The sequence below is a fragment of the Trachemys scripta genome, chromosome 5 (assembly GCF_013100865.1).
Source record: "Trachemys scripta elegans isolate TJP31775 chromosome 5, CAS_Tse_1.0, whole genome shotgun sequence".
In the NCBI taxonomy this organism is placed as follows: Eukaryota; Metazoa; Chordata; order Testudines; family Emydidae; genus Trachemys; species Trachemys scripta.
The window spans coordinates 117,328,639-117,356,399 of record NC_048302.1 but is presented as its reverse complement, the minus strand read 5'-3'; the positions used below and the strand labels follow the sequence as shown (position 1 = coordinate 117,356,399).

The 27,761-nt window shown below is 40.0% G+C and overlaps 1 protein-coding gene across 16 annotated transcripts in view; it reads left to right on the top strand.

Moving 5' to 3' along the window:
• Positions 1–27,761, top strand: part of ABLIM2 (actin binding LIM protein family member 2) — a 201,994-nt gene that overhangs the window by 124,880 nt on the left and 49,353 nt on the right. For 3 of the 16 annotated variants that reach the window (XM_034772825.1, XM_034772828.1, XM_034772824.1), the window contains exons 8-15: positions 814–872; positions 5,528–5,605; positions 10,832–10,978; positions 14,999–15,031; positions 18,242–18,362; positions 20,747–20,845; positions 26,643–26,744; positions 27,376–27,429. In XM_034772825.1, the coding sequence (XP_034628716.1) occupies positions 814–872; positions 5,528–5,605; positions 10,832–10,978; positions 14,999–15,031; positions 18,242–18,362; positions 20,747–20,845; positions 26,643–26,744; positions 27,376–27,429 (693 nt within the window). The remainder of the gene's footprint in view (positions 1–813; positions 873–5,527; positions 5,606–10,831; positions 10,979–14,998; positions 15,032–18,241; positions 18,363–20,746; positions 20,846–26,642; positions 26,745–27,375; positions 27,430–27,761) is intronic. The other 13 variants (XM_034772826.1, XM_034772838.1, XM_034772840.1 and 10 more) reach the window with 11 other exon arrangements.

The window sequence follows — 27,761 nt, the reverse complement described above, 5'->3', positions numbered from 1 at the left end:
TAAAACACTGTATGATTTAATTATTAACCAATCAGGATGTTTTATTATTTTATTAGTCAATCCAAGTTATCAACTTGCACTAAATTAACTTGTTTGCTGTGAGAATGTGTGTGTGTGTATATACATATATATATATATATATAAACTAAATATGTCCCGTCATGCTGTTTAAATATTAATAGTACTATAGTAAATGAAACAACGAATTCACATTACTGTGGCTCTTTTGGGTAATGTTGATTGATAATTTGGCCTCTGAACCACTGAGGTCTGAGTATCACTGCCTTATACAATCTCCCTGAATTAATTTAGTGTGGTAGTATTTAACTTATGTCCCACTTATAGGTACGGAATGCAAGATGAATGTTAATTTCATGAGCAATTAAGATAGCAGGCCAGATTATCAGCTAATGTAAATCAGCATAAATCTATAGAACCATGGCATTTTACACCAGCTAAGAATCTAGACCAAAGTATGTACATTATTCCAAGGATAATGAGGGACATAAAGAGTTTTTCGTTTGTTTTGATGGGTAGGGGGTTGTTATAGCTTAAAGAGTTTTCAAAGAATTAAAAAAACAGCTAAGCTTGTTTAATGATTTCTGAGTATCCCAAAGTTGTCATATTTTGACTTAGAAACCATGGGTGAAATCCTAGCCCTTTTGAAGTTAACGGCAAAACTTGCACTGACTTCAGTGGGGCCAGGATTTCACCCCGGTTTCTATGATTACTGGAGATCAGTGTTCTGCCCTTCACACTGAAAGCTGCATTTTACAGGACAGAATTCACCAGAGTGCTGGCTTTTATTTTCAGGTACTTCCATTTGGCATCCAGCCTGTAGACAGGCAGCCAAGACTGAAGAAAAAAGCAAGGTAAATGATGCATCTTTTAATCCAGTTTTAATGTATTCCGTTGTTTTACTATTCTACTGGCCACTGAGATTATTAACCACGGTTACTTTAACTGACAATACGGTTGGTGCAGTAGTAATTTAGAGTCTGTATTTTAGCTAGTCAGTGATTAAACCTATCCTTTAAGGAAATTTTTGGCCTGAAGTATGTGAATAAACTCTTTGTCATTAGATTAGGATGTAATGAAAGGTTAGTGCACCAGCAGCCTCTCTTTTTAGATGGCTATAAATAAAATATCATTGGAATCCCACTATATTTTCCTTACATAAAAATCTCTTTGTAGCACCTTTTTTTCGCTATTTTTAGAGCTGCCATACTTACTCAACCTAATTTAACCGCTGATATTAAATAAATACTAACTAAGATGATTTGTGTGGTGGAAAGGGGATGATTTCTCTGTGTGTGTGTGTATGTGTGTAGCGGAAAGGAGGAGGAGTTCTGGAAATCTTAATAATTACAAGGACAGGTGATGGATGAGCTGACACTGGAAAATGGAAAATTAATCAATAATTAGGGACATGGTCTGTCTCAACTAGTGGGACTGAGACACCACCGTCTTGCTTAATGGAGTGAGGCCAAATGTGGGGTCTTTTGGATTGTTTTCTCTAGATGTATCAAATGGTGGTCTTGTTTGAAAGAGCTTTGATTTGGCTTGAGAAAAATTATACTCCAAACACGTGGAACAGGACAGGACAGAATTCAGGGCAGCAACTATGAAAGGAGATGCTTACACATCTGTGGTGTGTTAGCAGTTACATCTCTGACTGAAGTACAGCTTTGAAAAACATTATTTTCAGCTTCATCCTAAAAGGTCACGGCCCCATGTATTGTACCCATGTATTTAGAAGGGGTAAATGATTGCTCTGATCCATCATTTTTGGAGAGCTCTGAACTCAAGTGAGTGTTTAAAATGTAAAGTAGCCAATTTAAACTTTTGCCTCATAAATTTCAGTCAATAGCAAGTGATATTTCAGGATAGAAAACAAAAGAAAAAATGTTTCCAAATTACCTTTTTTGACAACCTAGTATTTTAGTTGGTATAAGTGCTATTGATTCAGCATAACAGTATATCCTACATTTTCAGACTTGCACAGCATTTTACTCTCAATTCATTCAGAATTTGCTGGGCTGAAACTCTATGCAACATTTTGAAAATGTAGAGATGGATAAATTTAGGAATGGGATTATATGATGGGGGCACATGTGATAGCAGGGAACTGGACTTGCTTACACAGGATGTCATTCCAGTCATATGTTCCTATGTAGTTAAATAATTTTTCCTCTTTAAAAGAAGGACAGTAGACACTGTTGTGCTGGCCTGGTGCTAGCTGGGCTTCCCCCTAAGGCACAGAAAACATCGTCTTGGGACATTGTTTAAAGACTGACACATTAGCCACACATCTCTCAAGAGCTATGCAAGTGCCCCTAATCTTGAGCAGAGTGAAAGAGGCTCTCTATGCGTAAACCTTATAAAAGTCAGGGGGAGTTTTGCTTCAGTAAGAAATACAGAACCTGGCCAAAAAGCTGTTCAGCACTAATTATCTCTCATTTACTTTGCTTTTTGTTTTAATTTACCAGCGCCTTTTTATATAAGAGAAACAAAAGAGAAGGATGGAATTTTATAAAGGGTAGTGGTGAATCGTTAGCACAGCTTGTGACAGTGACTGTGTGGGATGTGGCAATTGATTGACATTCTAGTAGATGAAGGAAAGCATCAGGGTGATATTTTTAAAAGAATGGTTATTTTCTATGTACTGAGCATGACAAATGTATGTGAAGAAGGCAGAAAGAGTAGTCTCAGAGGGGTAGCCGTGTTAGTCTGTAGCCACAAAAACAACGAGGAGTTTGGTGGCACCTTAAAGACTGACAGATTTATTGGGCATAAGCTTTCATGGGTAAAAAACCACTTCTTCAGATGCATCTGAAGAAAGAGTGGGTGGGCGCATGCTCTAGGGCTTTAGAGATGAAGGAGTGGAGGGGAAAAGGTTGGGGAGAAACAGGTGGAGCTGAGGGATACTTTTGTCATCTAAAAAAGAAGAACAGGAGTACTTGTGGCACCTTAGAGACTAACAAATTTATTAAAGCATAAGCTTTCGTGGACTACAGCCCACTTGAACAAGCTTGCAAGCAGACGGGAAGGAGCCAGAAGAAAAAGAAAAATTGCAAATAAGGAAGAGGAAGGATAAGAGTCATCACAGGAGGGGGCGGGATTGAAGGCTGGTGGGTAGGCGAGTGGGCAGAATGCTGGAAGAAGGGATCAAAAAAGTCAAGCGTAGAGAGGAGCAGAAAGTAAAAGGTTATAATAGCATCGACTGAGAGGAGTGAGTTTTGGGGGAGAGAAGTGGAGGCTAAAAGTGACAAATCAGAGCTTGATAGAGAAGAGATTGCAAGAGAAGTAATGGACAATGCAGAGAGCAAAGGGAGCCTGTGTGAGCAGATATTGATCAGAGAGAGGGAAAATGGAGATGGGAGAGCACAGTATTGAGTAAAGACCGGGTGACAGGAGTGACGGAATCAGCAAGTAGAATTAACAGCATTGGAAGGAAATCTACCGGGATTGCACCTCAAAATGAGGAGCCAGAGGTTACTTGAAAAAGAAGGTGCCTAGTTGAGTTTTATTACATATATTCAGCCCAATTTGTTGTGCTCTTAATTTAGTCACTAAAACAAGGAGATTTGCCTATGTACACACAGACAGGGGCTTCATTCAGAGCTCACTGAAGTCAATCAAAGTCTGTCCATTTGACCTCAAAGGAATTTGGATCAGGCACCTGTTGCATGCTTAACTGCTTTTCTGATTAGAACTGAACTTTAAACTCTGCAGTATTGGAGCTTAAGCAAAAACCTAAAGGCAGTTGTGGTAAGAGGAGGCCATTGAGAAACGTTCAAATACAGAACTGCACTGCCACTATTATAGGGTCTTCTATGTCACCACACTCTCCAAACATTATCTAATAATACTCTGCTTACATACTTGATTTTAGAGTCTTTTTAGCCATGCAATGGAAATACCCAGTGACGCACACCCTTGTGCTGATGTCCTGGTGAGACAGGGCTTTCAGTGTAAATTTAAAAAATAAACAGGGGGATGAAACTTCTCTAAAGCATCTCATAGATCAGCCAGATATTCCAAAATAGATTGATTGCTTCTTTTTTATATAACTGTTTGTTTAGTGACCCATTACTCACACTGAATAGTGCCTCACTCGACAAGTTGTCCCAAAGTAATGGGACTACTTGTGGAATGAGGTACTACTTAGTGTGAGGAAAGATCTCACAATCTAGCTCTTAAGATATATAAACAAACCATAGAAGCAGCAAAAATGCAATATTAACAATGACAATAGGAATGTATCACTATTTTTGTAGAGACACATTATATAGAGCCATCAAGTTTTTTCTGTTTGGTAAGGTAGTGTCATGTTCGAGAGCAAAGATTTATTGTAAAATTCTTAATCAAATTCTATAAATTATTTAGTCAGAGCCTTTTTGAAGACAACTATACTGAATGTCTCCTACAGACAACTGTGAAATTAGACCCATTCTGTGGTTGTACCTAGAAGGTAGAAGCTGCTATCAGTAATGAACAGGATAGCTAGGACAATAACTAGATCTGACAGCTTAACACTACTAATAATCCACTTGCAATCAAGCACAGGTTTCTCCATACAAGCAGAAAATATTTTATGAGGAGCTAATGTACATGGCTGAAGGATAATGTAGGGAATAATTGTTATTTTCATTATTTTATCATTTAAACATGTGGATCTCACAAGTTGGTTTCGATTTGAATAACAACTGTCAAGATCATTCATTTCTTGTTGTTCTTGTGTCTCACAGCCCTTTTTTTGTTTATAATTGATGCTACTTCTCACAATAAAGGAAATTACCAAAAACATTGCAGTAAAGTTCTGTCATGACTTAAATGACATTCTAAATGCAGTAACTAGTTTAAAAAACAACAACAGGTAATACATGCCATACTAAGATTGACATGAATATTAATCTGTTGTACTCAAAATAAGCGAGCAAAAGAGATGGGGGCCCAAATCCTCGAAGGCGGTTAGGCACTCAACCCCCATTAATTTCAATAGAAGTTAGAAATCTAAATACCTTACAGCATCTGGGCCTGAGTCTTTTTTGCAATCTGTCTGCTTTATTTGCAGTGCTCTAGGTGCTGTTTGCTGGCTACCGATTAATTACCCAGCACTATGAGACATTGTAAAAAACAAATATGAAAATTTGACAGCATACACATAGGGACCCAAATTCTGCCCTCATGCACCCACGTGATCCCAGCCTCAAAGCTGCTGTAACTGCACCAGCATTAGCAGCCCTCCAGGACCATTCTGGTAGCCCAGGATCACACCACTGGAGTTCATTCTGGTGAGGGGAAGGTAAATGGTAAAATGCGATGGCTAACTGACCAGCGCAAAAATTAATTATTTGGATGATTGATTAGTCCTCTTTGATGTATATGTTAGTTTTAGCTAGAGTAGAACATAGCATTCTCTTTTTAAGTGGCAAAGCTGAGCTTAAATGAAAGACTGTTTACACTCTTTCTTTCTTAGGAAGCCATGGATAAATTTCCTTTTGCTTTTTGTTTTCTGTCCTAGGAAACTAGAACTTCCTCTGAGAGTGTGATTTCCATTCCTGCTTCAAGTACATCAGGTTCTCCAAGCCGTGTGATCTATGTAAGTATCCCCTTCTACATGCCATGAGGCAGAAAGAAAGGTGTACCACTTTTTACTGTTAACTGTTGTTTAACATATTCTGTTATTGCACAGAAAGTTGAAATCATCAAAACCTCTTTATTTGTTGATTCTTGCAAATCAGAATTGACATTCTCCCATGAAATTGTTTGAATACCATAGTTAAAAATAACAAGTTGTTGGCAGTTTTATTCTTTTCCTTTGCTGTGTGGAAGCAGAGATGTTATTCTCCGGCAGCTGTATATTTTTAGGTCTTAGATTACCACTTAGATTTAGATTGTACCAACCATGCAAAGTATCTACAAAGGAAAGAAAAGTTCAAGTAAATAGCAGTCTCAAAGCAGATTACATATTTAGATTTGAACACTACTGATTTAGCAGATCTAATTTTGACATGGTGAGATTTTTACAAACGTAGGTCCTGATTCTGCAATTAATTGCAAGCAAGCGCACCTCTGCCATGCACATGTTGCATTTGCAGGATCACACTCTTTCTAACCTGAAAGGAATTAGGACCCGCTTCTGCTGTCAGTGAAGTCAGTGAGAGATTTGCCTCTGAGTTCAATGGGAACAGATTTGGGACCTCATACTAATAATGGGTCTCCGGTGTGAACATGTCATCCTAAAGATATAAAGAACCAGAGGTTCCAACTGAGAGAGTAGCCATAATGAATATTTAAAATAATTAAATAACTGTTGAAAAAGCTTCTATTTCTTAATTTTTCCAGCCCCTGGTGGGTGTTACTCTCAGTACCTGTTGTGACAGCCATCTGGAGATGATGTTCATAAGCACGTTCTCAAGGTCACAAAATGATCAAAGCAGCAAATATCAGTACAACTGGCACTCGCCAGGCCTGTGCCTCTGGGAACCCTGCAGGATTTTGCTTTCTAACCAGCCTGTCCCATGCAGTGTCCCTGAGGCACACAAGTCATGCTCACGGCACACTAGCAACCCCAGAGCGAATAGCTGCAGACAACAGGTTGCCAATTTATAACTTGACGTTTATTATACGGAGTGGAGGTGTCTGTACATATCACACAGAGACCAACAGAGAGATGCCTTGGAACCAAAGGCTGCCGTCTTTCCTGAGGTAAAATTTATATTCCTATGAATGGGAATTTTGCTTGACTAAGCGTGAGTGAGGACAGTAGGGCTTGGCTCGTATAAAGGTGCCTGCCAGTATTTCCAGCTTGCCTTTCTGGCAGGAACTCCATAGAGCTGCAGACTGACATGTTTTTGAAACATTTCCTGTAATAATGGCGTGGCCACAACCATCAGCAGCACAGACATATTCACTGTGAATTGGGACTGTTCTCACCTAAGCATATTTTCCTTGACTAGATGGGAGATATTTCTCTACCCTTATGCCTTTCTCTTACTTTTTTACATTTTTCTATTTATTTATACATGTAGTGGCAAATATCTAGCTGTGGTACAGTACTGGCTTTCAAGCATTTTTCTTGAAGTGTATGATTACTTTAAGTATACTTCATGGGCTGCTAATAGTCAAGGACAAACCTCCATTTTCATTCTCTGTCTAAACTATGTTTTTCAAAGTGTCTCATTAAGTCAGTATCCGTGACATACCTACTTAGAGTGAGCTGGTACTTCAAAAGAAGTAAGCTTGCTGTGGCAGTCAGAGAAAAAGATTCCCATGGGGAATGCCACGTCTCTCATTTTCACGTGCATTAATTGTCAGTAAGCTCTGAGATTGTTTAACTCCCATTTAGATATCTGGGAAGAGAAAGGGAGGAGAATTCAAACCAGTTGTTATTGAATTTGAACATTATCTCGGTGCGTTCCCAGCACACTTCTTACAGTGGACTGCATTTCTCCCTAGCACAGGTATAAAAAGCAGTGCAGATGGTGAGGCATTGATTAGGCGAGTAGAGTAAAGACACTGAGAGTATGTACCCTACATGGCTCTTTACACACCCAAGCAGTGTCTCCCGCATCTACACTGCTGTTTTTATCCGTGTAATGTCCCGCTGCTGGAGCCTTCCATTGTCATGTGTAGTTGCACACTGCAGTGTGAACACAGCCTGCTTCTCCCTGCAGTGTATAGCTACATGTACCCGACACACTGCCACCAGTAGTGTGCAGTATAGACATACCTTAAATGAATAATCTTTACCACTCTCATACTCCCTTCCAGCACAGGATTTATCATGGTATGCATATATACTGCTTTACATGCAAAACTCAACTCAGCCTGAATGACAGAGCTGTGACCAGTACCTCTGTAATGTGTCAGAGCAGAAGGATGGAGCAAAAGAAAGAGTACAGAGAGACGCTTAGGGGGTTAGGAGCTGTGAACTGATAGTTCTCACACTTTTGAATGTGTCACATTAAAACAGAACAGGGACATGGGGATATATTATGACTTTTGAGGTACAGTCCTTGAGGAGGTGCACATAGGTCATGCAGCAGTGGGAATCCCCAGACGTGTTCTAACTAAGACTGAATGCCCCTGGACTCCCTGTGCTACCTGTTAAAAGGATGCAACAAGCACCATCCCTTCCCTAAACACACATACTTCCCTTCCCCCTTTACTGACACTAAACTAGACTTCACTGGTTTCTTGCACTCTCAGAGGGCTCGATCAAGTGCTCACTGAAGTTAATGGGAATCTTTCCCTTAACTTCACTGGTCACAGGATTATGTCCAGAGTGAACTGCACTCTAGTGCAGAGGGTCCCACAGAGCACCCTGTGTACCACTTAAATACTGACTGACTTCTGCATTAATGTCTTTGGTGGAGCTTAAGTACAAAGTACATGCATTGGGGTGAATTTCACAGAGAGAGCATTAGGTCTGAGCTCTGCTCAGAGATACCTGGAAAGCTTCTTTCATGTTGCATAAGGCCTCAGCGTGTCAAACATTAGCATACTAGGAGTGGAAATCATAATACACAATTGTAAAATAACATATTCCAAAATAATTTTATATGAATCACTAAGTACTTCTGAACAGTGGGGATGATTTTTGAAAAACTTAATACTCTAGATCAGGGGTTAGCAACCTTTCAGAAGTGGGGTGCCAAGTCTTCATTTATTCACTGTAATTTAAGGTCTCGTATGCCAGTAATACATTTTAATGTTTTTAGAAGGTCTCTCTCTATAAGTCTCTATATTATATAACTAAACTATTGTTGTATGTAAAGTAAATAATAGTGCAGCAAGGTGAGCGGGGCCGGCGCCTGGTATCCCAGGCCAGCAGCAGACTGAGCGGGGCTGGTGGCCAGGACCCCAGCTGGCAGGGGGCCAGAACCCCAGGCTGGCTGCAGGCTGAGTGGGGCCAGAGGCCGGTATCCCAGGCCGGCAGCGGGCTGAGCAGGGCCAGCAGCTGGGACCCCTTCCATCCGCCGGCTCCTGCCAGCTGGGGTCCTGGCCGTCGGCCCCGCTCAGCCCGCTGCTGGCCTGGGGTTCCATTCATCCAAAGGACGGCCAGAACCCCAGACCGTCAGTGGGCTGAGTGGAGCCGGCGGACGGAACCCCGGCTGGCAGCAGAGTGCCACTAAAAATCGGCTTGTGTGCCGCAGGTTGCTGACCCCCCTGCTCTAGACCATTAGTGAATCTTATTTATGTTGTATTTTAATATCTAAGCCTTTCCGCTTGAACCTGAGGTGTTTTTCACAGAATTTTAAATATCACCCACACTGTTAGAATGGGTAAACATTTTGAACCGAATGATTGCAGAAAATAATGGAATGGTTTTAAGAGGTATTGAGAGCAGAGCTGGGCCAAGTTGTCTGTAACAAAATGTGTTTTCATCCACATTTCCTATATTTGGATGGGCAGCGTAGAAAGAATTATACTAAAATATAATTTTTTCCAATGAGGCTTGGTATCTTTTGGTTCATAATCATGAATGAGGACTGGGTGAAATAGATAGTGAAGGAGGTAAAGGTGGGACGCAGCTGGAGTAGTGTGTTTAGGATCAGTTACTCATTGAGATTATCTGTTCTTCCTTCCATAAAGCTATTTGTTTACCCCAGACTCTGGGGATATACTCACCAAAGAGAAGACCTGGAGTGGGGTGGGAGCGTTGAGAAGCAGCTAACAGTTGGAAGGGTTAGATTACCTGAGACAAAATATATTCTGTGTGAGTCGAAGCAGTGGGAAGAAATGTATTTTCTCTTGGAATTGTTTTAAGTGATTTTTAAGAGGAGGATTGTTTTCCATTTTATCTGCGGTTTCTTCCTTTCGTGGATATTGTTTCTGGGATTTTGTTTTATACAGTGTTCCTGGAATTTTATAAGGTGTTTTGTATGTTTGCTCAAGTACAGAAATAAATTCTCCTTTTGTTCTGTGTTCTCCAGGGTGATGTTGCATACAGATAAGATGTACACAGAAAGAGAGAAATTGCTTACTTACATTGATCCACTTCAAAATCATGCTCCATCTAAACTGAGGCATAAGAGGGGTCAGGGCAACCCACTCTGAGTTGTGTAGCTACAGCTATGGAGTGTTGTGAAAGTCACAGGTTTTGTAAAGACTTACAGCCAGATTCTCAGCCCTCATGTAAACTGGCTTGGCTTCATTGGATTCCATGGAGCTACACCAATATTTACAGGCAAAGGATCTTCGTTTGGTGCCTTACAAAGATAAATCTTGATCTTGAAAAGAGCTCCATGGAGGTGGAGCCTAACTTCAGTTGCAGGGTAGGGATCGTACACGGTAATGCAATTTTACTGCAGATTAGTTATGCAGGAACTGTAGGATAGAATAAGCAGCTCTTTTGAATGGGAGAAATTACTGACTAGCAGCATTTCAGCATCTGGACAGGGGATAGTTATGTTGGAAATAAGTACATGATTATTCATTACCATCTGTAATGGAAAAAGAATACAAACACTGCAATCCAAAATCACCTTAGAAGAAATGGACTTTTGCCTGGCCAAGATTAGCCCTGCTGTCTCTTTGCATAGCTAATAGTCAGCAGGATGTAAATGGAAGAAAACTAGGATTATCCAACATTACAACTATACATTAAACTTGAATGGCAGAGAAATCATCAACATATATAAAGAAAACAACCATGTGCATTTAAGATCTTGTGGTAAGCACTGAAAAGATATTTAAATTCGGAGTCATAAAAAAGTTAAATATTTATTGGTTCTTCTACCTATATAGGTCTGTCCTTTTCTGATTGTATCCTGATCATATTCCTTCTTATCTTTACTGCTTTCTTTCCTCCTTTTCTTAGGCAAAGCTCGGAGATGAAATTCTTGACTACAGGGATTTGGCTGCTCTTCCTAAAAATAAAGCCATCTATAACATTGCCCGCCCAGATATGATCTCCTATACGCCATATATCAGTTACTCTTCAGATGACAGGCATAGTTATGGGGAGGTACTGAATCCTGTGTTGTTGTTTTTTAATTTGTGAATCTAAAAATTAATTTGCATCATTAAACACATCACTGTGTCTAAGCTATTAGACACACTTGGAATTTTTGTAATTACTTTGTAAAATTGGATTAATGGGAGTTATTTTATGTTTTCACAGTCACTTGAATTGTCCATAAAACAAGTGGGATTTCCATTTCACTCTTTAGTTCATGGGAAATAAAGGATAGCTTTTTGTGATCAAATATTTTTTTTAAACAGATGAGATTTAATGAACGTATGTTTTTCTGCCAAAGAAATTATACTTGCATGTGGTAGGAAACAGGAACCATTGCTAATTATAATACAAAGATCAGAAGCCAAATCAAATACCCTTCATGCTTTTGATATATGCAGCATGTTATTTTGGTAACACAACAAAGGTATCATTTTTCTGTGCACAAATTCCTTTCAACCATCCCGTAATAAAGTTCATCTTGATGTCATGCATACATATTGCCCTTTTCATGTGCAGAGCTAATGTTATAACATTTTTGCTAATGTAATTTAATACTAATGCTGTTTTACGTGAAACATATTTTTACATCACTCCTGTCATAAAAGGTAGTATTTCTTCTTCACTTATGTCTGCCTTTCATTTTGTTTTCTAATTTCTTTTATAGTTTTAGATTTTTTAAATTAAAATCTCTACAAAAAATTAATTGCTAGCTTAACTTGGATATAAATAGATGGGTACAAATAAATGCTTGAAATAATAGCAATGGAATAATAATTGCCCAGATCCTGCAAGCATTTATGTATGTACTTTATGCACATGACTTCTAGTTCTGTTGAAAAGGGCACAAGTAAAGGTACTTCAGGGAACAATCCTGCATTGACAGGGAGCTATAAACACCGTAACTGGCTTTGTTTCTACATAAGAAGATTTCTTCAAGATTTACAAAATGCTGACCTCTCCCCGAATTTTAGACAAGCTCATTTAGCCCTTTTCAGTTTCACATCAATTCCAAACAAAAATATGACTTGAAGGATAATTTCTGTGCTCCTATTAATAATCCACCTGGAAAATGGGCTAACAGCTCTGGAACCATCGCTTCCTTGCTGCTGTTTCCAATGGTTCCACATACTGGAGGTCTTGCTAGTGGGAATGATGTTGCTACATTGGCAGTTTGGCTTTCTAGCATCTGCCCAGGTATTTTAAGGGTGCCTTTTAATATTGGTGATGAAAGGGTATTTTGTTGCCAATCCATAACTAAGATATAAGCCTGAATAATCCTATATGAGTGGTTCAGCAGTTGAATCACAACATATTCAACATGAAAGAATTTGCTCTAATGGAAAACTGGGACTCTTTATTTATGCATCGGACTTAGATTAATTCATCCAGCATCTTAACCTAATTCTCTCCTCGGGATCCAAATATTTTCAGTATCACACGCCCAGACTCTGCCACCCTTGCTCACAATGGATAGCTCCTTCTTCCATGAATTGGCCGGCTGAAATCATCTAGACTGTGGAGTAAGGTACTGCTCTATGGCAGTAAGGGTATCACTCTTCCCATTAAAGAGGGCACTGGAAGGTGTAGTTGGGAGGCATGGCATAGTACAGGGGTGGTCAAACTGTGTCTTGTGAGCCACATGCAGCTCTTTTACAGTTAAAGTGCAGTTGCAGAGCCCCCACTTCTACTGCCATTCTCCACCTACCAGACTGGAGGGAGGGGAGAGCTTGGGGCTTCTGTCCTGCGGCAGGGTGGTGGGTCTAGCGCTGCTTCTTCCCAGAGGGGAGGGGTTTTCAGGACATCAGCCCCACGGGACATGTCAGTCAGGGCTTCAGCGGGAGTGGGGCAGAAGCGCCAAGCCCCAGCAGGCACCGCCCGAGCGGCTGAAGACCTGGCAGGCGCACCCCGGCTCTCGAACTTCTGAAGATTGTCGTATGTGGCTCGGAGGGTCAGTAAGCTTGGCTACCCCTGGAATAGTAATCTGGGAATAGAGTGAGTGTTATGGCAGAAAGCACAATAAAGCAATAGGCAGAATAGTGTGATTTTAATAATAAGCATGATGATATGCATAAAATCTGTAAATCCCTTTAGGCATTGAATAAGATTAAGGGTGATATCCTGGCTCCCCTGAAGCCTGTGGGAAAACCCACATTGTCTGCAGTAGTGTCAAGATTTCACCCTCAATATGGCCTGGGTTAATGAAAAAACACAGGGCTCCTTAAATTTCTTCCCATAGGGAGCAGTTCCTGCTAGGGGAATTGGGGAGCTATTTCATGTTGGAGACATAATCTGTTCAATCACACCTTCATTCACCATTAATCATTTGACAAGCTATCACTTAATGGTAGTCCTGCTTTTTCCCAATACAACAGTGCCATTCCATAGCTTTCATTGCCTTATAAAACTGATACCACTTGTTCTTTCCAGGGTTAGAATGTGAGTTGTATGTCCTTGTCCCTGCAAACATCCATGTGTGCCCCTTTACCTGATGGACATTATGCATCCTTAGCTATTGAAAAGGGTCTTTAAACAGACTCCTTTTAGTTTCAAGACCAAATAAAATATTTTTAAATGGATAAGAGGAGACTAAGGGGGGAATATGATAGAGGTATATAAAATCATGAGTGGTGTGGAGAAAGTGAATAAGGAAAAGTTATTTACTTGTTCCCATAATATAAGAACTAGGCGCCACCAAATGAAATTAATGGGCAGCAGGTTTAAAACAAATTAAAGGAAGTTCTTCTTCACACAGCATGCAGTCAACCTGTGGAACTCCTTGCCTGAGAAGGTTGTGAATGCTAGGACTATAATAGGGTTTAAAAGAGAACTACATAAATTCATGGAGGTTGAGTCCATTAATGGCTATTAGCCAGAATGGGTAAGGAATGGTGTCCCTAGCGTCTGTTTGTCAGAGGGTGGAGGTGGATGGCAGGAGAGAGATCACTTGATCATTACCTGTTAGGTTCTCTCCCTCTGGGGCACCTGGCATTGGCCACTGTCGGTAGACAGGATACTGGGCTGGATGGACCTTTGGTCTGACCCAGTATGGTCATTCTTATGTTCTTATAGAAACATTTCTGTGAGTGCTACAATTATTTTTAGTCTGGTGTTAGCCAAACTATTTAGTCATAAATGCCTTTATAAACTGAGCTGTCAGTCAGAGCCTTCTGTTTCAGAGATGATATGTAGAGAAGACAAAAGCATATAAAATGTTTCTAAAAGTTCCTAATGCTAAAATGCTTCACTATCAATATTTCCTTGTAGTGTTTTACTCAGTTTCATTTGGGTATTATTAGGTTACCTTAAACTAAACCAGCTATGCCAATGTCAGCATAGTTTAGTGCTAGGCATAAGTGCCATGTGTGCTTAATTGCCTGTGACTTAACTAAGCTATTTTAAAAAATAGGGCCTAATTATGCTCTGTAATACCAATTTCTTTATTGGCTTCAATAAAATTACTCTGGATTTACAATGGTGTAGCACAGAGCAGAATTTCTCTCTCAATTGTGAGAGGAAAATGAGGGAACAGCAAAAATTAGTTGTCAAGTAAAGATGCTCTTTAATTAAAGATTAGGGAGGAAATGTACTGATATCTTGGAATACTTTAAAGCAAAGATGGGTGGAGCTTCAAAGTTCCAATCCAAACGTCAGCTGAGTCTAGACAAAGGATTTGGCATAGGCTTATCTCTGTTTTAAAGTGGTTGCTTTAAACAAAGATTTTTTCTATTAAAGGTGCAGTCCTTAGTGTAGGATTCAATAGAGTGCAACTGCCCATGGGATTCGCTTTTGAAATGAAATAATTTTACGGCTGTGTAAGGAAGATGTTTCCATTTTACTCCTTCTCATTTTTATTTAAAAAATCTAACTTCTTATTTTTGATCTAATTGCTGGATATCCTGTTTTAACTGTATGTGTCATATGTGTTACACATGGATGTTGATACTGTTAACATAGCATTTTTCACAAATAGCATCATGCATGAATTTTGTATGACTAATTTGTTACTTTGTGTGTTGCCATTTGCAGTCACCTCAGTTGCCCTCTCCAACACTTACTGAGGTAATCCCCAGTGCCTTTGTTCTATTCTGATCTGTTTCCTGATGCATTAAACTTGTTTATAAAGTTAATCATCAGAGCCTGAAATGTTAGTTGTTTGCTCCCTGCGTCTGCAGAGCCATGATGTCTTTATAAAGAGGTTTCTTTAATATTGTTACTTATATCAAACAATGCTGTGCTTCTATATTGTCATCTGAATGCATCCGTTTCATTGATTGTCATCTGCATCTCTACTTCAGAAATAGTTACTTCATGAAATAAAATTTAGATGATCATAACTTTTTCAAATGTTACCAACTAAATTACATTCTGAATTGTAAACTGCTTTTACATTTACAACTAGCATTTTTATTTGACCTGGACTAAGGCCTTAACGTGCCTCTTTCTGTCCATTTTTCCCCACACATAGTTAAACCAACTGTATATACATGTAATTAAATTACCTATATGTGTATATGCACACATCTGGGGCTAGATACACAGTTGATCTGTATAGTTCCGTTGACTTTAATGGAACTATACCAATACCCAGGACCATCGTTGTTAAAGATGCCAGTTCAAGAAATACCACTTTGGAAGCAACACAAGGACATCACACCCAAGAAATACCACTTTTGGGAGCAGTATTTTCTAGTTTATGTAGATGGAAAAATAAATATGGCAGGCCTGACTCATTATTCCATTACACTAGTTTTATGTCCTCATAACTTCACTGAACTGAGTGGAATTACACTGTTGTAAAATTTTTGTAACAAATTGCATATTTGGGCCCACTAATTAATTGATAGTTTCCCTTAAATATAAAAAATGGCAAACTGTCACTAGAACTGTTGGTTCAGAGAGAAAAGTAGAGTTATCAATCAGAAATGTAATTTATCTGATATTTTTCTTTTAAAAGAAATATATCACTCATTATTGTATTCCACAAATTTAGCTTGCTGTTTCCTACAGAGACAAAAACATGCAGAAACATGCATGAGCTAGTCAAAGTGGAAATATCAGTGTTTCAGAAATATAATAACTTCACTTACTACCCTCTATTATCCTGCATAATAGTAAACTCCAAAGGTTACATTGGTACTGTTCTTAGAGCTGCTGTGATTCACAAAGTCGCATGAATTCTTTAAGGATGTTCAGATATGCCCACAGTTTGCCCTCTCCAGAGTATATTTTCTGTGCTAAGGACGGTACTTGTTACTTACAAAGCTATTCATCCTTGAAATGAGCAGTGCTACAGGACTTTCCTCAAGTTTAATAAACTGCACTGTCCGGTCCACTTTTTATTTAGCTCATTAAATGACAGTGTTTTGGTCTATAAAGAACTGTATTTATTAAGGTTCTACTTCATAAAGAATGCCTTCCAAAGACATTATGCTGTTTTGCCTGGAATACATTATGCTGAAGTAAGAATGTAGATAATATGTAGCTAGTTAGAAAAGGACATGCAGAAGTATTTCAACATGAGCATGGGATTTAAGTGAGCATGGAGTAGTTGGTGGCAATCAAAAGAGTAGGCTAGGAAATGCCTACAATGTGCTACCTTGTTTAGGCAGGCATAAATTATTCTCCCTTTTTTTGGACAATTTTGAATTCTTACGCAGGCATTTTTAAAAAATTGCAGCTAGCTCTTCTTATAAGGGCTTGTTTCTATCTTCAAATACACGGTCGTCCATTGCCATGTACTGTCATAAAAATCATTTGCTCTGCACGACCATGTTTTTGATGGCACAGTGGGCCCCTAAATCTCCATGTCATCCTCTTTCAGAGCCAAATCTTCAAATGCTTATTCAGATCCTGATCGTTCTTTACTTTCCCATCCCGTAGATACACCTGGAGGGAATCCATTGTGCACAGACCACCTTTCATCCATGTGGAAAGGAGCAAAGGTGTCCCTCTGGCCCTGCAACCTCTCTTTTGGACCCTACAAAGGGTATCCTGTGAGTCTGAGGTCTGCCCAGGGGTGGAGAGAATAGGGAATGCATTGGCTAGGGGGAAAGGAATTGATGGCTGAACTGGGGCCAACAATGCATGTTGTCCCCATTCTGGACCCTGGAAGAATAACTCTAGGCAAATCAGGGGACTGCTGTGGCCAGGAGTCATCCTGGCTGTGTGGGTGTGATGGAGCTGCACTGCCATAAACTTAGGAGGGGGTGCTGGGGCAGGGTGGAAGCAGAGGAGCACTCTCTCCCGCTCCAACCCGCACAATGGAATATTGGGGGAATAATTCTGCAAGGGTATCTCTCAGGACCCCCTTCCACAGGTTTTTCTGCAGGAGAGATTGATCTGAGACTTTTTTTTTTTTTTTAATTCAACCTTACCCAGGCAAATTCTGATTTTCCTAAATAAGGACTGAGCAAACTGAATCCCAAAGTGATACTAGTTATCCAAAAATGGTTTCTACATAACGGGGGCTTTTGCTTCCTAAGAAAACAATACTTTTTCAGTCACCAATTTGTAATTTTCAGTCACCAATTTGCTACAAAATGAATTAAAATCTTAGCAGTGATTGTGGGAGAAGTGGCCTAAGTCTGCAAAAGGGAAAAACCCTATGAGGTATATTTGCAGGAATTAAAGTATTTAGGATGTAGGTTTAAATGGAAAGTGGTAATGCTAGAACATTAAATCTAATGATACATATTCATGCATAAATTGATCACCTGAGTATTATAGAATGTGTTTTGCTTATAGTACAGAATGTGTTACACAGCAGGCACAGAAGATCTGCGTAGCATAATTAAACAGATGAGGCCCGATTCTATACTGTCTGGCACCTTGTCTGCCTATTTACACATGTACAAAGTGAATGTAAAATGCTGTCATCTTACATTCATTTTGCTCATGTTTAAACAAATACAAGGTACAAACAAATTGGGAATTCTGCACATAGTGCTAAAACAGAACATTTCTGCTATTATACATTCTTTTCAAACTGTATTTTCATGTTAGACTCATTTCTTACATGCTGCCTCCCATGTTTATATGACTATTCTCTGACATGTCTGGCAATTCTGGAACTGCTCTACTCTTCACAGATTTGAGATGTTTATGGCTGTATTCTGCCTTCATTTCATTATGACTGCATGGAGCATGAAGATAGAATTGGGCCTTTTGCATATAGGGCAGAAAAACAACACTGGATATGGATAACTTCTGAATATCTTATAATTCACTCTGTCTTTCCTATTGACTTAGATTTCCTCCCTTTCCTCTCAGGGCGACCAAGATGATAGATCTTTCAAACAGTATAGGACATCAAGTCCTAGTTCTACTGGATCTCTGGGTTATGGTCGCTACACTCCAACATCCCATTCTCCTCAGCATTACAGCAGACCAGGTAATTGACAAGCAGGCTCATTTAATCTCTCTTTCCCCTCCTCCCCCTTTGGCCTATTTAGTAAGTGTAGAAGATACCAACGGAAAGGTTTATAGTGCGGAAAGCAATTCCAGCCTCCCTTTTCGAGTGTATTACAACATGCTGGTTAATGTGAACATAGCTGCCCAGGGGGACAAACAAACAAGTACTTTCGATTATGCACATGCAGTGATTTTTTTTTTTCATAAAACTTAATAGGCATCAGGAAATTGTGTTAAATTGGTGGTAGCTGAAAACAGAAAATGTAATGGATTAAGGTCTTAATCCTGCCCCTGGACTTACTGTTCATGGGAATCTAAACAGCAAAGCCACAATTGTTCCACCACGCAGTGCGCGGAGCGGACATGCAGCCAAGAGACTTTGAACTGCAGAATAATGGTTCACAGTGGCTCTCTTCGCTGCTTTGTGGGGACTAAGTACCAGACTGGAGGAGTTGCCAATCTAGTCTGCTGGTCAAAACTCTCCTGTAGTAGGGGCTGCAGCAGCCCCTGTTACAGCCAGGGGTCATAGTAGCAGCAGTGATACACCTCTGGGCCCCTTCTGATTTATGTCAGGATACCCTGCATTTATAGTTGGGCTTTTGCAGGATTTGGCCCTTAAAAAATAAGCCATAAAGCTCCTCAATAAAGAGTTACATAATTTCCCAGGTCACTCTATGAACTTAACAGAAATATTGATGAATGATTGGGGCTTAAAGAGTGTTTTACTTCAAGATCAGAAACTCATTGTGGAAATCAGGGGATTCTTCATCAATAAGCTTTCATTCAAATGGAAATCTTAATGCAAATGAAAGTTTTATGGGTTACAGAAATCATTTACAGAAAATTGTGTCTCATAGTTCATACAATCTTTGATGGGGGTGAAAAAAAGTAAAGTATCGAAGATCTACTGCGGAGAGTGACTTGGTCTCTGCTGAGACTCTAGCAGCTCCGTCAGGATTCTGCTTGGTTGCACGCTATGGGAGTAGGGTTGGGAGGGGAAGGAAAACATAAACAATTCCCAACCCAAAGTGGGTTATAAACCTGTACGGCTTTGGGGGGCGGGGAGGGGCTGCAAGAATTTTTAACCTGTATTTGTTGTTTTGACTGTATTAGCCCTCAGAGCAACAAAAAAGGGCTTCAGTGGGGCTCCTCAGATGCTTAAAGTTAGGCATGTGCTTAAGTATTTTCCTGCATTGTGGGCTTGATCCTGTGTCCTTTAAGCTAATAGCAAAATAGCAACTTCAGTGGGAGCTGGACCTTGCCCTTACAAAGTTCCTAGCAAAGAAAGAGATGTTGGCTGTCCCCATTTCATTCCACTGTGACCCTTTATGAACACGTCATCCCTGTTGCAGCTTTTGAAAACACTGATTTTCCTCAGCACGTTTTATCGTAAGGTTATGCTCTTCTGAAATATATTCTGATGTTCCACCTGTTAAATTCATAGGTTCCAAAGCCAGACAGGATCATTCTGATCATCAGGGCCAGATTTCCAATTAGGCACAGTAGGCACGTGCCTAGGGGTGTCTAAAAGTTAAAAGTGGGTTAAAAGTTAATACGTACAGCTCTCCTACAGGAGGCCAGGCTGCCGCCCAGCATGTGGGGCTAGGACAGAGTGAGCATCCAAGTCAGCCCCTCTGGGGGGCGCTGTGAGCCGCAGCCGGGTGGGGCGGCTGCTGAAGTAGCTGGGAGTGTCCCAGCCCCTTCCCAATCTCAGCCACCCCACTGCCTCCGCCCGTGCCATGGAGGGAGAGGGAAGGGCATGGCTGGCGCCCCATTCAGTTGCACAGGGAGAGCTGCCACGCTGGGCTGCAGGAGGGACAGAAGACACTCGGGGACCACTCACTGTGGGGAGAGGAACAGTCCCCGCCTTGCGCCTAGCCTGGAGCGGGTGGGCTGCGCCCTGGCTCAGGCTGGGAGCGCCGTGCGTGGCGGAGGGTCTCGTGCCTTCCCGGGGAGGCTGTGTTTATATATTTTTTTAATTACATTTTTTACAGAAAACACAAAAATCAGCTGTAGGCAGGGGGGCACTGAAGATGCTGTGACTAGTGGTGCGTAAGGTGTAAATCTGGCCCTGCTGATTATCTAGTCTGACCTCCGAGGTAACCCAGGACATAGTTATCAGCATTTTGTGTGTTGTTCTCTTTCCATTCATGGAAAGTCTCTGTCCCTTACCAAACTGCATACTATGACCTGCGTTGTTTTAGAAACAAGAAGACAGACTGGAGCTAAAATATACTTTCCAAGTTTGTATGTCATCAAGAGAAAACTGCTCCTGTGAGAAGAGTGTCGTTGCTAGGAATATTTTGTGGCTTTCAGTAAGTGAACAAAATAGTTTATTTTCACTTACTCTTTGTTGCCCCCTAGCTGGTACTCAGACTCTTGGTACCAGTAGCTGCATCTCCCTGCCCCAACACCCAAGCCCTACATCTACATTCAGACATCATTACATCCCTTTCTTCAAAGGTAAGGCCCAGGAATGCCGACTGTGCTGTGATAACCTCTCCAAGTGTGTTTTGACTTTCTTTGTGCAAGCATGGCTTCCAACAGGATAGTCTGTCTTAACTTTGTGTGAGTGCTTTCTTCACATACCATGTGAGTCTCTGGGACCTGCTGTGTTTTTTTCAGTGACTGTTCAATGTTTTTTCCAAAGGGGAAAAAAAATCTGAAGATGGGGGAGGGGGTGGAAATAATTGTAAATTTTGTTTATTATCGTTTACAGAAATATTTAACTTTGTTTCCATGTTTTAATTACCCTAACTGGATATTGGAATAAGGGACATTAACACCCTAGAGGATCAAATACATCTTTCTTACAATATATTTAAAGAGCTAGTCCATTTTTAACACTGTTAACATCTATTGGGCCAGGTCCGCAGCTGGTTAAATCAGCATAGCTCCATTGCTCAGCTGTGAATCTGGCCCATTTACTTTAAAGCACAGAAACTTTATTGTTATTTATTTGGATAAATTGATGCTTGTTCCTGTCAAAATATTTCACAAAGGGCACATTAATTGTTAATGTTCTGCATGCTGGAGACAGGCCACTGTGATGGGGGAATCTCTGGAACCTTTGAGGCAGAGTGTACTTTTGCTTGGCATGTTGTTTAAACATTAGAAAGGAAGGCAGGGTGTTGAATGATCACAACAACTTCCTTCCACTAGGATTAATGTGGGGAGGAAGGGGAAGCAAACGGGAATGAATCACAAGCATTTTCAGTTACTTTTGTATCCTCTATCTTTGTGTCCTATTTGAGTTGATGAAGCAAAGCTTTGTCATAGGAGCAGTTATAGGAAAGGAGGTGATTCCCTGCAGGTGCATTGTAAATTGGTGTAAATAAGAGCAGAATCAGGCCCATACCCTGCAAATGTGAGCCCCAAAAGAGAAAGGAGAAAAAGAACAAATGTAAACAAAGTGATGCCATTTTTAACAGACAATCTACCTACAAAGATTCTGTCCCCCCACTTCTAGGAGGGCTGAAGCACACTCTTGTATCACATGAGTCTCTGCTTGGATACAGTTTTATCAGAGTTGATGCATTTAGCTGGAAAACCTGTCTGTGTACTGCACTGCATGATTACACAGTGTGGAATGTTCTCATTTGAAAGTCAATTGACAGTTGCTTAGCAGCACTTCTATATGATCACACTTAAACCAGTATATTTTCATGACTACCTGTCATTGCCACTTGCAGCAGTAATTATTTATTGCTGTCGTTTGGAAAACAATCCATCAAGTGGCAGCCTGTTTAGTAATTATTATTAACAAAATAATAATTACTAAAACAGCCAAAATAATAATATTTTGCACTTCTGGAGCACCTGTTATCAAGGAGCTTAGAGCCCTTTGCAAATATTTATTAACTAAGACTCAGAACTCTCCTATGAGGTGTAGGTAAGTATTTTTATACAATTTACATATGGGTTAAATAAGTATTACATAGTTTCCCCTTGTTGTACGTTGAATGAGTGTCACCGCAAATAATAAAAAAGGAGATCTGAGATCCCCAAGTGCCTTGTTCTAAATACTAGGATGCCCTTCTTCTTTATCTTGATAAATGTTTGACTTTACCTTCTCTGTTTGTAAAAATGTAGGAAAAGCTATGGAGAGATCATAGTGAGAAGAGCAAAAGTCATGGGAATATAGATAAACTATTGTCAAGTGCCGTGGGCTCAAAATAAGATTTTTTTTTTTTTTTTTTTTGCCATTTCAGTTCAAAATAATTAGAGCTGTGCTTGGCTGAGCGAGAGAAACCTCACCACACCAGTTGGTGTTTCTCTTGACTACAATGGGCTTTGCCATAGGCCCTCACTGACAATTCACCAGGTTGGCCCTTTTTTTGGCCATAAGAATGTTGTCAGTGAGTTTCTGCTCTCTTCACCATCCACAGTTTATCTTGGCATGTGTAATACGTTTGACCCTCCACTATCACATTTACTCACACACAAAAGTCCTCAAATCATCTGGTTGTGTCTAGGTTGGGTATTTTTTGTTTGTTTTTAATCATAAAAGTGGGCTTCTCCGACTTCTGTGACAGCCTTGGTAAGAGTGCAGCTTTACTTATCCCACAGTTACTGCCCATCACAATTCAGAAATGTAAGGATTTTCAAAAGCACTCAGGATTGGTCTAACTATGTTCCCGTTGATGCAATGGAGTCAGTGAGAGTTAGGCCAATGCTGAGAGCTTTGGAAAATCCCACCTTTATAATGCAGTGGAGTGTACCTTGCCTTTCTTAATTTAAGAACCACATTTTCCAGGACGTGTCCTTTTTATTCCACGTTAGTACTCACTGGCTTTGAAAGCTTGGAAAACATCATTGCAGTTTTCAAGACTTCAAATAAAAACCAATTTCATGTGCTTAACATATGGACATGTAAAATGACCCGATTTCAGAAATAATTTCTGGAATTGCCGTTTTGGGGCCAGTGGTGACTGTGCATGTTGAAGAGTTCCAGGGCAGGAAGGATTTTCAGGCATACAACCCTTACAATAGCCTTCTAGCTGCTTCGTGAATCTGCAAAATTCTTGCCAGACCCCCCATCCTCCAAGACAAAAATACAATTCTGCAGTGTCAATGGCTAGATTGGAAATGTAAGGGATTGACAATAAGCAGCATGCTGCTGAAAATGAGGAGGTACAAAAAGACACGGTATTCTTCCTGACCAGCCATGGAATGGCATGAGAGGGGATGATGTTTTGAGGTCTAGTCATTACACTCCAAACATACAAGGTTAAAAGGGCAGCCTGTCTTGTTAAGAGCCAAGAGACATGAGTATGTTTCTGTGGTTGGTACTTAAGTTCAAAGTAAACCTTTCAGGATTCTTTCCAAATAAAATAAAATGAAATCCAGGAAAGAGTTCATGATTCTATTTTTTCACCCTGCTAATGGCAGAGAACCAAACCAAAACTTTATAAAACTGCTCTCTCCAGTAGTTGTATATTCTATGGGATCAGACATGGAGTCTTTACTCAGTTTTTACCCAGGAAAACCTCAGGCAAGAGACAATTATAGAGGATCTTAGGGGTTGTTGTAAGCTAATAGGACCTTTTACTTTGGCCTTCAGTTTGATTTATTGCTAAATATTAATAATTTGGCATGTAAAATGCAAAATCCAGCTACACACTTTCAGAGTCCGTGGCAAATTTTTGACATAATTTTAATAATTTAAATGGTGGCTCAGCTTGTATGGTATAATGGGCCTCAAGAATAGCTTGCCTCCTCCTTTTCTTTTAATAGAAATCTAGGTCCTGATCTTACAAACTACTCCACACAGATGGATCCCACACAGAGCAGTTGGCAGAATTGCAGCCTTCAGTTCCATGTGTTTGCATTCCTGCCTCTCCTCCCTTCCCAAGTTCTCTCCTCCTGTTCCATTCTTCCTTCTGGTCCCTTGAACATAACAGGAAAATAACGCCTGATCTAGAGGATTTCTGTCTGTATTTATATGATTCCCAGCACAATGGGGCCCCAATCCTGTCTGGTGAGGCTTTTATCCTATTTTAAGTGCCCAAAGTATGTGATGTATTAAGGGCCATGCCTTCCACTACCCCAATTATAAATGTTTAGTGATACAGGAATTTTGAGCACGCGAAGGACAGGCATCTTTTGAAAACACCATAACTTTAAAATGCCCTTTCTGATTTTTTTAGCAACCTTTCCAGGCAAACTCTACCCTGGGATGTGACATTGCATGGGGGTGATAATAACTGGGATACAATGGGGTGCATAAACCTTAACCAGGAAGCAGCTATTTCCCATGCCATGCTCCCTGTTATTTAGGGTGAGGCTGGGATTTCTCCCATGCACCCATTGCAAGGGGATAAAGGAGTATAAGACACTCCCTTGCTATCTGCATTGTGTGGTACAGTGTAAGGGTAGAGATGTTTCTACAGGGCTGCTACATAGGTGGGTTAATAGGGACAGGGAGTGGGTCAAGTGCAGCAGCTCAGCTGGCACAGAGGGGGAAGTAATCTGTGCCCAGTAAATGGCTGGCACACCTGGCTTTCTCCCTGGAGCAAGGTGGGAACCAGAAGCCAAACTGGGATTCTGTCAGTCACAGTTTAGCTTCTGGTTTGCTCCTAGGGCAGCACGTTGACACGTTGGCCCTTACTCAGGGCTTGCAGTAACTCCACAATCAAGCCCTCGGTTCTTGGTAGTACTTGGAGAATATCAACTAATGTTCTTCCAGTTTCAGTCTCTGAACTATGCAGAATACTTTTTAAAAAGTTGTTACCGACTTATCAAGTCATTGCTACTAGATAAACGATGGCAGTGACTCCTCATTATTTTGTAGTTTTAATGATCTTCATTTAATTCCGCACTGTACAGGGAAGTAACAGTCCCACAATAAAATGGATTAATTAGCAGGAATATTCATGAGATGCACAGCTCTCTCCTCTGTTCCCATGTGGCCTTCTCCTGCTCCTATTAGGGTCAATAGCAATACTCCCATCAACGTCAGGCCTATGGTTAAAATGACGGAATACATGACATTCTCTGGGACTGTATTTAATGTCTTTCCAGTACTCCTCAACAGAGGCTGCTCGGCTTTGTGAATTGTTAGCAATCCCCTGCTTCATCCCCAGTTTACCAGATTTTTCACCTTTGCTATGGGCTTTCTACTAATCCAAAGCTACCCATTAACCCCTCTGTCCCACATGGCAATGCTCAATGATACATCTAAAGCTGTATTCTGGGCTGTTGGCCTTTCTTCAAAAGAACTGCTGTACCTTCATCATTAATATCCATTAATTCTGCGCTCCAAGTGGTTACTGCAAATTGTCAGCAATTCTATGTTTTGTAAAAATATCATGTTTAGCTACCGGTTGTTTAACAGTGCTACACATGAACTGGATTTTACAAGTCCCAAAAAAGTAGAGCTTTACTTTTTTGTTTGCCAAGCAGCATTATAATGCCATAGAGTGTGCTCTGAGGATTAATTGACAGGAAATAAATGGAGTATTTGAAGAGTATTTAACAAAATAAGGGTATCAATTGGTACAGATCAATAGAATTTTATGTACCTTTAAATTCTGCCAAGTTGGCTATGGCATTATAGATCCATGACTTGATAATCCAACCCTGTCTGCATATGAATAAAATCCTGTGGAGAGTTATCGGGGGGGTTAGAATAAACATAGTACAAGATCTCAACCACAGTCTATTTTGTAATTTATATATCCAATAAGACATGACTCAGCCATAGCAGCTGCTTTTTGGTGCAGTCCTGCTTTGAACTAATTTAACATTACTGAATGATTTCACTGGTGGTTTTAGGGCAGGCTATAATTTAATGCCATAACCTTAAACTTTGCTAAAATTCCCTAATATATGTGCTCAGTTAAGGCTATGAAGGAGCCGTTTGGAAAAAAAAGGACCTACAGATTCCTGGAGATTCTTTTATTTTATTTTTTTAACAGCATCACATTTTTAAAAGAGAATTTTAGATTTCAAAGCAGAGCTACAAGGCTGATGCTTATACCTGGTGTTATCCATCAAGTATGCATTATTGCTGATATAGCAAACTCCAGTTCCTAGATCTGTTTAGTGATTGAACCACTGTATGGTATTGCCTTTGCTAAGAGAGTCACATCAGAAACCAGACATGGTGCCAATAAGCAAGTTGAGGTTTTACACAGAACTATTTATTTAAAAATGTTGGATTAACAAGTCATTTTGAGTAAGCTTTTTATGCTTGAAGTACTCTACTTTGCTTTCCATTTTTTTCTTTTATCTGCTTTCTTTGCTCTTCCCTTTGGAGGCAGTGAAAGTGGTCGGAGCACTCCAAGCTTATCCATGTATTCAGACAGCAAATCTTCGCCTTCTGCCTATCAGCAGGCTCCTAGACATTTCCATGTTCCAGGTAGGCATTCACTGCTTAGCTTTTAATCTTCAATTGTGGCACGTGTTCATTTTCTCCTAAATTGTCAATGGATTTTGCATTGCTTTGTGAACTGTAGAACAACAATAACAAAAAACCTTATTTCTTCTGAAGAGTGAAAATGTTAGCTGTTAAACATGATCTCAGAAGTGAATGAGTTACACTCTTCATATTTTTCTGTGTATAAACAAGTTTGCACTAGGAGAAGCTCAAAGAGACAACTTTATTTTATGTTAAACCTAGAAGATGTCATTGTCTTTAAATGTTACTGCTGGTTGCACAGGTCTGTTGAATTTATGGATATGATGTTAGGCTGAATTTTTTAAGTACCCATCTACTAAATGACCTGATGGGTAAGGAGCCATATTAATATATCCCTTTTGGATTGATGGAAAAATTTGGGCAGCTATGCAGCCCAGAATGTTTTAAGTGTGTACTAATGATGAGAAATGTTGCATTGTATTGTAATAGCAGTTACTACACATTAAAATGAATGAATGGTCTCTGCTCAAGTGATTATTTATTTATTTATTTATTAGAATAAACAGAAGCAGCACGGTCTAAACTGTTTGCTTACTCTTTTGTTCTTTCCTTTTTCTTTCCTCTTTCTCAGACACTGGAGTAAAAGATAACATCTATAGGAAACCCCCTATCTACAGACAGAATGGTACAGTCTGCTTTTCTCTGCTGCAGTATTTTCTACGCATGCCCTTGTTAAGGAAGTGCATATTTACCACTGAACTAGTTGTGCTATCGTATTCTCATTTAATTATGCCAGAATCCCTATTTTCTAAAAACAAAAAGGAAAAGAATTAAGTAACACAGAAAATTGGTAACTCCCTGCATAACATGAAGTCTGAAGACTCAGTAAGTGGCTGGAATAGTGATGTCGTGCAGTGCATTATTAATTTAAAGCTAATACTGATCTTAAAGCAATTTGCTTATTATCAGAATGACACAATAGTATGTTAAATATAGTACATTACTATCCTGCTTTCA